Source organism: Convolutriloba macropyga, chromosome 1 (genome assembly GCF_964194025.1).
Source record: "Convolutriloba macropyga chromosome 1, txConMacr16.3, whole genome shotgun sequence".
NCBI lineage: Eukaryota > Metazoa > Xenacoelomorpha > Acoela > Convolutidae > Convolutriloba > Convolutriloba macropyga.
Genome location: NC_134468.1, coordinates 888,689 through 899,806, shown reverse-complemented (window position 1 = coordinate 899,806; position 11,118 = coordinate 888,689). Strand labels below are relative to the sequence as shown.

Here is an 11,118-nt window from a genome sequence, read left to right as displayed (position 1 = left end):
AGAGCGAGAGAGAGAGAGATAGAGAGAGATAGAGAGAGAGAGAGAGGGAGAGGGAGAGGGAGAGAGAGAGAGGGAGGAAGGTATAGATAGATAGATACCGCAAATATAAAATTCAGATGCCGCAAAAATTACAGACCGAGATTGAAGTCGAGAGAGAAAGAGAGCTATGGAGGGGATACAGAGAGAGCGAGCGAGCGAGCGAACGAGCGAGCGAGCGAGAGAGAGAGAGAGAGAGAGAGAGAGAGAGAGAGAGAGAGAGAGAGAGAGAGAGAGAGAGAGAGAGGGAGAGATAGAGCGGAAAGAAAGGACGGCAAAAATAGACAAAAAGACAGGGAAGATATATACCAAAGGGGGTTTTTCATTAGGAACATTCTTCGGTGTAGAAAGATTTGACAACGGAGAGGTTCGAATCCCGAACCACCGGCGTAAGAATCGCAAGCATTCACCACTCGGCTATCAGGTCCTTTTAGTCGTTAACCTTACAATCAATTTTGTTTTAGCAGAAGACATGATTTCAAATAACTGAAAACAAATTTAGCTCATGCAAAAACCAAGAAATCAAGCGTGAAAAAATTACTGAAGAAAGAGTAAACGAATTGGCGCATCAGACGATGAAACAAAAATATAGCACAACAATATAGCCACGTTCAGCATACAGCTTCGCAGCTATACCCAGCACTTCAGCACTTCTCTAGGTTAGGACACTATTAGGCTCATATAGCCCAGTGGTAACTGATCATGACTAATAACCTTTTGGCCTGGGTTCGATTCCCACCCCTCGATTTTTCTTTTGAGCCTTTTAGGTCATTGACCTCTCTCGATGTGACTGCTTAACCATGCTGCTCAACGCAGCTCTTAAACATGCGCTCCGAGAGGCTTCTTAAACATGCAAAAATTTGTCCGTTTTAGAGCTCACGCGTTTAATATATAAGATTTTTGAGTTATCTCTATTGTTATCACTCCGAAGTAAAGCTTGTTGCTAAAATAAAATTGATTGCAGCAAAGCAACAAGCAGGGACTGATTGCCGAGTGGGCAGTGGTTCTGGTCAGGGATCGGGAGTCCATGGTTCGAATCCCGGTGTTGGTAACTGTTTTTGCGCCCATAAAGAAAAATTTATCTAGGCTACAGCCCCTAAATTAACTTGCCTCGCCTGTCGTTCAAGAGCAATTCTTCCGACATTTGCCGGTTAATGTTTTTATTTCGTCAAGATTTTTGTTACGACCATATGACGTCACAACCACTTTTTGTTCATTCGTTCACGCAATTTCAACTGAAGTGCGTGCGTGACGTCATTTTTTTCGCTCTTAGTGGAGCGAGTTTTTTTGTTCATGCGCGTGATTAAGTTTTTGGTCACACTTGACTTACCTCACTCTCAAAAATGACTTCCTCACTTTGAATTTGAATTTTATTTACTTGAATTCGAAGAGATAAGGTCAAGTGAAGGTGCGTCACTCTAAATGAAGGTTATTTGATAGCAGCTAATAGAGGCAGCAAAAACTAATACAGATTCTTAATCAAAATTTAACATCTCAGCCTTCAATGAAAATACTAATTTTTTACCTGTCTTTTTTCTGTTTTTTTTTAGACTGCAGATATACAAAGCTATTGCGGCTATTTTCTGGTAGTCTGCCAGCTATGGTTTTTTTAATGAAAGCTGTATAATTCCAATGAAGCACAAATAGGAATTAGAGCGATTAAGAACAGAGTTTTCTCGCTACTGAAATATTTTTTTTTTGAAAACCGCCGGTCAATTTTTTATAGCTTCAAAGGCTATTGCTGAGCAAACCACGAACAACGCACTATAGCTGCGACGCTGTAAGCAGAGTGGAGCTATTTTACGTTGTTCGTGGTTTGAGAAGCGAGCAAAGAAACCGGAAGTTCAGGAAGTGAATAAGGATTAAAGTTATTTGAGTGGCCAAATTTGAAGAACAGAGAAAAGAGTGGTTATACCTTCTTTTGAAAGAGCAAAAACTGTAGGTGTGAAAAGTTTTCGCTAAGGGAGTAAATTTTTTTATTCACGTGCTTCTTTTTGAAGCTATTTTTTTTGTTTGTTTTTCTATGTTGGCTAACAGGTTATTTCAGATAAAATTAAAAATTGTTTAGCCTGTTTTGATACCTTTTTGCAGTTTTTGTAAATAACAGGAATTTAACGCCAATTTGAAGTTTTTTCAATTATTTGCCAATTTTGTCTATTTTGCGATTTTTGGAATTTTGTATTGTTTTGTTGAATTTATTGGTAAATGAATTAAAGCCTCGTGACTGTTTGCTACAAAGGATACACTTTTGGTTCTCACTCCACATAGTTGGTCGTCTCTTTCAATGAAATTTGAAAAATTGAATTTTACACAATTTTCGGTTTTTCCTCATTTTTTCTGTTCTTCAAAAATAGAAGTTTGTGTGAGCTAAGGCTTGGCTTATTTTTTGTGATCAGATTACTAGTTTTCCTTTCAATTTCGAGTCGTTTCCGGAATTCTTCAGCCATGTTTTAAAGATCTGTTCACACATTTTCGTTTTTGAAATCAAATTGATGTGGTGATTTATGTCAAGCCAAAACAGGGGCGATAAAGCAAGTGGGCTTCAGCGCAAAATTTTTCTGCTCTAATGTCAAAGCAGAGTGAGAAAACTGGGTTTGAACAAAAATTCGCTAGTGGTTTTTTGTTCACTTGCGGCATTTTAACATTGATTTTTATCGGTTTTTTTTAAATTTTGGATCTGATTTTTTCCTCATGGTTTTCCTAATCCGTACTTAGCCTGAATGACATTTTCCTTTCACTAACGGCGTCTGCCCTTTTTTCAATTTCTTAAGGCAAAGTTTAGGTCATTTGCGGGATTAGATTTTTATCATACGTGAATTACCTCTTTCAATAAAAAGACTTCACTTAACAAACTTCGTTAATTTAAATTAGTACAGGGTCAAAGGAACTCATATGTGTGTAGCAAAGGTCCCTTAGAAAAAGGCCTCTGCTGAATGAATTTTAACAAGCTCTTTTGATTTATCACTAAATCTTTTTTTACATAGATTTTCGAGTGGCATCGATAAATTTTTCAATTTATACCTCTATCTGCTTTTATTTGTTTTATACGGCAGTTAAGTCTATTTCGCAGCTATTATGAGGGTATGACTCTTTGATAGTTATTCTAAGGCAGATTTTGGAAACAGTTCTTAGTTTGAAATGAAAATCAACGTAAGACAACACATCGGCTGTTGTAAATAAAAATTTTTAATTGCTCTCAAATGAAGTTTGTAGCAATTATATTAGTCCTGTTGGTCTTATAATATCACAAGTTTTAATATCACAAGTTATAGCAAGTTTTTTTTAAGTTTTTTGAAATTTTTTGTCGTTTTTTAGGTTTCTCTAGCCTCAAGTGCCCCAGATTTTCATCTAGGCTTCGATACTATGTTTCTGCATAGTTTATGGATGTAATGGAATGATTTTCAAGATTTTATATCAAGAATTTAATCAATTTTTTAGTTTATTTGCAATTTTTTTTATGTTTTGATTTTTTTCCGGGACCTGGGACCTCCTCCAAGGTTTGCTGCTGCATAGTTTCTAGAGTTATTGGATTGCTGATAATATTTCTTAAAACTTCTTTTTTAGTATTTTTGGATAAAATTTAAAATTTTTTTTCGAATTTCTGAAAAATTTTCATGTTCCAAGTGTATGGATGTTTATGCATTTTAGCAAGATTTTGTTAAAATTTGCGATTGTTTCCAAAATTTTTCAATATTTTTTCTCCTTTTCTGAGTTTAACGACCTTTACTGGGCAACGAAAATTTTTAAGGCTTGGAAATGGGTTACTTGACAGAACTTTCAAGACAAAAAATGGTTTGGAACTTTTTCTACTGCGAAGTTGAAAATTTTTGTTTTTTAATTTTGCTTTTTTCTTTTATTTGTTTTATTTACTAACAAGGCTAGAAAACTAGAAGTTGCAGAGTCGAATCCCTTCATGGAGAATATTCCTATCTTTTTATCTCTCTTTCTCTTTCGGTTAGGGTTTCTTCCCTTCTCTTTCTCGTTTACATTTTGTCTCTCTCTCTCTCTCTCTCATTCTATCTTTCTTTCTGTCTTTTGTTGATGCCGCATTTCAGCTGCTGTTAAGTGGCTTAATGTCATCATCTCTGATCCTCATTAACACTGAGTTAAAGTAGAAATGTTTTTTATCAGAAATGTTTTAACAGGCACTTTTTAGGAAATTATTGTTAATTAAAAGCATTTTGTAGCAAATATGTTAATCCTGTTTGTCTCTTCTATGCAATTTTTCGCTTGGCCGATTTTTTGTCTGACCCCTTTGGCTTTCGTCTTCAAAAACGAGAAAGAGGTAGCGCCCAGTTTGCATGAAGTTATCTTAGAGCCGTTCAGCCCAATCCAGTCCCTCCAATCTACGTTTGCACCCCCGCTGCGCTCATCTTACGCCCCTTCAATTAATCTAAAGCTAGCCTCGCTAAACCTTGGCTAGCTACTGACAAAGCCAACCGCGCGCCGGTCGTTTGAGAGCAATTCACCCGGCGTTAGTCGGTTATGTTTATTTTTGTAGCACATTTTTAATAGCCGCCCAGCCTATCGCTGAGGCTATTATTGGCCTTCTCTTGGTTTTTTTTACGACTCGAAGAGTAGTATTGGTTTTCTCAAGGTTTTTTTTTACCGGAAGTACTATTAGTTCAGACGATGTTTTGACCCAAAAATAAAAGTGAGGAAAATTGCCGTTTGAACTAATTTTTCTGAGCGAGAGAAGCTTTTTGATCATGCACTGCGTTTAATGAATGACTTTTTGACTTTGAAAAGTAGTTTTTGACTGAATAGCACATATAGATAACCGTTTTTGGTCTAAGTGGCCCAGTTTTTTGCTTGTAATTTGGTTTTTTGTAGAAAAAATTTTTTTTTCGATGCTATATTGAAATGTAATCCTTGGAAATCTACCACAGCGTTTTGCAGAGCCTGAAAATTCGTTTGAAGTTCAAAAGTGGCACATATTTCCTGATTTTTTAGTTAATTTTTGAATTTTTTTTCAAGTAAATTCTTCTTTTTTGGATCTTTCAGCCGTCTTTTTATCAAAAATCAGTTAATATAACAACCTCCTTTTGATAATTCATAAACTCAACCCCTCCTACCTCGATGTAATTTTGTTTTTTATAAAATTGTACATATGGTAATCCGATTTTGGTAGTTTTTTCCAATTTTTCTCAGTTTTTGTATTTTGATTTTAGTTTCTAGAAAGTCTTTTTGTGCAACATGAGGGACTTTAAGTTCGTTTCAATAAAAATTCGATTTTTTTGGCGTTAAGATTTTGAAAAAGTTTTTTTTCTTAAATGCAGTCTCAAAAATCAATTGAACTTTTTTTTGCAAAATGTTTCGTGAGTTTGAATTCTGCTCTTTTTTTGTTCTGTTCAGGAAGGTGAATCTTCGTCTCGTATGACTCGTTGTCTTTTCTAGGTCTCAAATGCTGAACAATGAAATGTATTCGTTTTTCTTGATTTAAAATTGATTTTAACTTTCAAAAATCAAGAATTAGTCCTTCTTTTACGGTGCTCCTTACATTGTGTCCATATTCTTCACATTCTAGATTGTATAATTCTAGCTTTTTCCTGCACCTACATATGAGGCACGTTATATCGATTTTTTTTCAATTGTTAGAAAATTGAATGATTTCAGTTTTTTCATAGATTTTCGTCATTTCTTTGGTTTGCAATTGATTTCATTCAACATTAGGCAATCCTGAGAGTTTGCTGGAAAACTTTTTCCAAAATTTTCACTTTTTTAATATTGCATTTTTTGCAGGCCTTGGTATTGTTTGTAAACGATTTTTTTGCCTTTGATTATTATTCTGTTGCTTATGTCTTTTCTTTGATTATTTTAATTTTTGAATTAGTAAGAAATCATCTTGTCTTGAAATATACATCAAGCAACAAGTATGTTTTGTTTTTGTGTTAATTGTAGGGATAAGAAATCTAACTGGAAGGGTTTTCTGATTCTGAAATTTGAGCATTCTTTTTTGAAAAATTTAACTTAATTTGTAAGATTATTATCGGCCGTTTGCTTTCGCGGCCTTTTTGAGAGTAGAATCATGATTTATTTGAGGTTAATCGATAGTCCTGTCAAGTTTTTCAGCCTATCAGTTTTTTTACCATCCTTATTATTTCGGACTTTTTCAACGTTACTAAACGCTTTCGTTAATATAAAATTTTGCTGTATTTTGTTTCTCTTGCTGAGTGGTTTAAATTCCACCAATATTTAGATCAGACCTGGAGAGGTAATGAGTAAATGGTTTAATACAAAAGGTAATGGCTTCAGTTGTAGTTACGTTGTTTGTGAAGTTTTGATGCTTCGATTCGCTTCCGGTTCTTCAGCTATTTTTTTAATTCGTCGTCAAGATTTTTGTTACGACCATATGACATCACAACCACTTTTTTTTCACTCATTCTTGCAATTTCAACTGAAAAGCGTGTGTGACGTCATTTTTCGCTCTTAATGGAGCGAGTTTTTTGCTCATTCGTGTGATTAAATTTTTGGTCACACTTGACTTACCTCACTCTCAAAAATGACTTCCTCATTTTGAAATTGACTGTTATTTACTTTAATTCAAAGAGATAAGGTCAAATGGGTGTGTGTCACTCTAAATGAAGGTTATTTGAGAGCAACTAATAGAGGCAGCAAAAACTTATACAGATTCTCAATCAGAATATATCATCTCAGCCTTCCATGACAAGACTATTTTTTGGTCTGTCTTTTTTACTGTTTTTTTAGACTGCAGATCTACGAAGCTATTGCGGATATTTTCTGGCAATCTGCCAGTTATGTTTTAAATATTTGCGGAATACGGGTGTACGAAGCTATTGCTGCGATAGCTATATTTTCTATGTCTATTTCCAGTGAGTTTCATTATCCTTCAAACTATATTCAAGTTGATAATATTTGTGCTGTTTAATTGATAGCGATCAATCATCGTCGAAAGAAAGCACGTATAACATCAGTTTCATGACAAAAAATTACACTAAATGACGAAATTGTGGTAGTATTCAGGTTTCTCTGATCAACTAACTTTTCGATTAATTGTTCAGTCGCCAGCGGGTATATTAATTAACCTGAGAATAAATTTCATACCACTCTTCTGATGTGCAGGGAAGTTGTTAGATTTATGATAGAGCAAAGGAAAGCTGTTTTTCATTTCTCAATGAATGTTTGAGAAGTGTCTCGCTTTAGTCCCATTTATAAATGAGGTTCTGATCGATGGAAAATTAGTGGCAATAGATTTTTCGAAGGACGTTTTGAATTAAGGACGTGAAGGAAATTTGTTTTGAATTAGAAATAATTGAAGTAAACTGAGCTACTGAGTAATTGAGCTATTTTTCAATTACACTGAAACTCTCTTAATGGTCCCTGAAAATATTTGATTTAAGTAGAACTCATCTTGAGCTGCACAAAAGAAGGCATTTGCTAAAGCAGATGCGAGTTTTGTAGAACAATATTAGTTATAACGATAATATCAGTTTTGGGATGAAAAAAATTGATACATTGATAGCTTTTTATAAAAATTTGCATGACATCGATTAGAAAATGCGGGCCTCCAATTATCTGAAGGAAACAAAAAATCTGTTCAGGGAAACGTAAGTCTCTTCATTATTGACTCATGCTTTCATTGATTTTCTATTAACAGCACTGTGGTATTTTTCCGCATACATTTCTTAACTCAAATATTTTTTAAACGTGGAACAAAAATGAATTTTTTGGAATCCCTGTCTTATGTCTTGAAGACAACTTTTTACTTGAAAGTTGAAAGTTTACTTGAAAAAGAATAGTGCATTTATGTTAATTAGCGCTTTCTTATTTGTTTAGCATTACACTGTATACTCCTGGGTTCTCACCGGACAACACCGCCCCCCTCGTGGTATCCGATATTTCACTGTCGTAAGTTATCTCACAGTAACTACCATCGGAATATTCTGCAAAAGATTGCTTTTAATGGAAACTTTCATTTTTGCCAATAAATGAAGCCGTTCTTTCTGCTCTTTGGGCGTTTCTAATTATAAGTAAAGTTTCAGCTATGTCTTTACGCATGTTATTCGTAGATCAGCTGGATCTTTTCCGTTACTATCCCTTAATTATTGTTAATATAGCACTTGCTCTCAGGGATTAGTGGTAGCAAATAATATGCGCTCCCACAGGAAGGGGGTGGGGCTTAACCGAAGTGATGTGATCACGAATGTACAATTTCAGCATGACGATGACGGCATACCTGCGGTATGATCAATCACCCAATTACTACAAGTACTGGTACGCTGACAAACTGAAACTAAGCTTCAGTGTTGACGGAGAATCGTACACATACCCAATCACCAATGGATACATTGCCGCGCCACAGGACAAGTCCTACGCCTGTCAGGAGCCGGACATCTGGCCGATGGAGCCACCTAAAGATGTTGAAAAGAACTTTGCTGCTTCTCTCCGATTTTCGGAGCTCCAAGTTTGTTTATCGATTTTAATTTTGTCAAAACTGCTTCTCATGTGAGCTTTACAATGCATACACAGAAGAAAATACGTTTTAATCTGTCATTGCTAGAGCCAAAGTTTGTTTTGTGAAATTATGATCCAAGTTAAAGTAGACGAATTCAATGAGTAGATTATTTCTGTTGTGAAAGGTGCGTGATCACAAGTTAAATATGATTTTGATAATGGACCAAGGCATTGACGATTTTTAAAGACCTCAAATGTCCTAATTTTCTTTTAATTCTTCGATACTACATGTTACAATTCTAAATCTAGCTTTTCACTTTTCCAGTAGTAGTCGGTCTAGGCTTTGATAAGATTGGATAGCCGCAGGAATTATCAAGATGAGAGTGTCTTCATTTTGTCTTTCTTTGCACCAGTGCACTCAAGTTGCAATCGTGGCAGACACCATTTATAAATCTCCCTGAATGTAATTTAGTTCGATGTGAACTTCATCTTCAACGGGTCGACAGTGGTGACGCGAACCGGATTCTCAGACGGAGTGGACTGTGATGACAGACTGGGCAAGGGGGGAGTAGTTGGGCTGGCCTTCATCTTCCTCACCCTCCTGATTGGACTGTACCTGGTCACACTCCTGTCTACTGCCCAGAATCCAGTCTTTGGGGACAAACAGATTGTGGTGGCACAAGAATAGTAACATCATAAGGATCTCGCCTGCTGTCATGTTTACAGCCGATACAGTGAAATTGCTATTTGCGACTAACAAGAACATTCTCACCACGCCTGTATTGTATTTACGCAGATAAGCAACATTTATTCTTCTGACTTCACTGCAAGCTGTTTCTCGGATTAAAACTGTTTTGAGATTTTGACTGATCAGGACTATCAGATATAACATTGTTTGATAATCGCAAAAGCTCTTTTGAGATATTGGGTCATGATAATCGGCTACTATAAATGAATTTACAATGTGAAATTGAGGTAAAACGATGCCTGAAATTCCTAATATTTCAAACATATGCTTTTAGACTCCGACTAATCCCTGTATTTATAGACATACAAATGTACGTGATCACTAATTTCCTGCATGAGTTATAGCCAGTTTCGTGGAGCAAAATTTAGTTGTATATAAATTGCACGAGTAGTCAAGCGAATATTGATTCTTGTTAAATATTAACATCATCTTAACTCGCTTTATGAGTTAATAGATAATCATTTTCTATGGATGCTCATGAATTGAATTGTATGTATATTTAGTTAAATCTGGAAAATACTGATTTTATCATTTTTAATCGCTATACAATTATATGATACTATTCCGTTTGCTGTTTTGCAATTTGAGTAAGAAAAGCTGACACTTAGACACAGGTGAATCTATTCTGGCTTTTACCGGACTCGTTATTAATCGCTCTCAAACGAATATTAGGCCTTCTGTTCTGTTTTGTGCAATTTGTTGATCTACCGAAATTTGATCTGATATATTTTGTCTCTGATCATTGACATTTCGTCCTCCGTGCGGGATAAACAGATAAAGCACAGAGGGAATTAAGTCGCTGAGCAGTTTTCTTAGAGCTCTACTAGTCCCTATATCTACAAATCACGGAATCTTGCGGGAAGACATAAATTGTGATGGGCAGGTTTTGGCTTTTCAGAACCCTCACTCCACCGACGTCACTCCCTCACCTAATGCGCCCCCAAATCGCCTTTTTATTCACCTTTCCGCCCTCTCAGTTAAGTTCCAGCTAGCTTCGCTAAGAAGCAGCTAACTACTCGTGAATCCAACTGCTCGTCAGTGGTTAGAGCGGGCTTCGCAAAGCGTGAGTCGTGAAAAGAGGGGGTCAAATCTTCAAAGTTTGACCCCCTCCTCTGTAACCTTTCAAATGTTGTTCACTTAAGTGTAATGCTTAATTGCTTACAAACAAAATTTGTAACATTTTTTAGTCCTGGGGTCGTTAATGCAATTGTTTGCTTGGTTTTTTCGTCTGACCTTTCTTCTGTCATCAAAAACGGGATAAATTGGTAACTCCTGGAGGGCATTAAGTTCTTCTAGAGCTTTTCTCCTTAGTAGACTCATAAGTATGCGATTCGCCGAAACACTTATGGAGAAATTTTTATAAATTATTGGTGAAAGGGGAATCGGGTGACCGCTGTTGTCTACGTAAATTGAACTTTGCTAGTTTTATAAAAAGACAGGTATATGAAAGAGGATTAATGCTAGTGAGATAATCTATCTCTTTATTACTGGAACAAAAGAGACGATAAATATTTAATCAAACCTACGACCAATTTGCAACTTATAAGAAAACGTTTTTTGTCAAACAAACGACCAATTTTACGAAAAATGGCATTCAGAAATCAACATCTACAGGCTAATTTTCAGACGGCATCGTGCCTCTCTCAAGAAAAAACTTCACTATTATTCAGCTTGCTTGTGCTGTATATAACTTGAAATATACTCTGAAAGCTCAATTTAGATTCGAGTGCAGAAGTCTAAGAAACTACCTCTACATTCAATTTGAAGCTACATTGAGAATGAAAATTCAAATAGTGATCATCCAAGATAGATGACCACAAGCTAAAGCATGGTTGAGGTAATCGCCCTTGGAACTCACCAAACTCCTGTTTAATAGCCGCCCTCATCTTCTCAGCCGGCTATTATAGCGCTCCTATTTT

At 35.9% G+C, this 11,118-nt stretch overlaps 1 protein-coding gene across 1 annotated transcript; it reads left to right on the top strand.

The window, feature by feature from the left end:
* Positions 1–7,800: 7,800 nt before the first annotated feature.
* LOC142344591 (uncharacterized) lies at positions 7,801–9,766 on the top strand. The gene is made up of 3 exons (XM_075396384.1): positions 7,801–7,905; positions 8,215–8,461; positions 8,924–9,766. The coding sequence occupies exons 2-3, from the start codon at positions 8,216–8,218 to the stop codon at positions 9,137–9,139; spliced, it is 462 nt and encodes a 153-aa protein (XP_075252499.1). The 5' UTR covers positions 7,801–7,905; position 8,215; the 3' UTR covers positions 9,140–9,766.
* Positions 9,767–11,118: the final 1,352 nt, after the last annotated feature.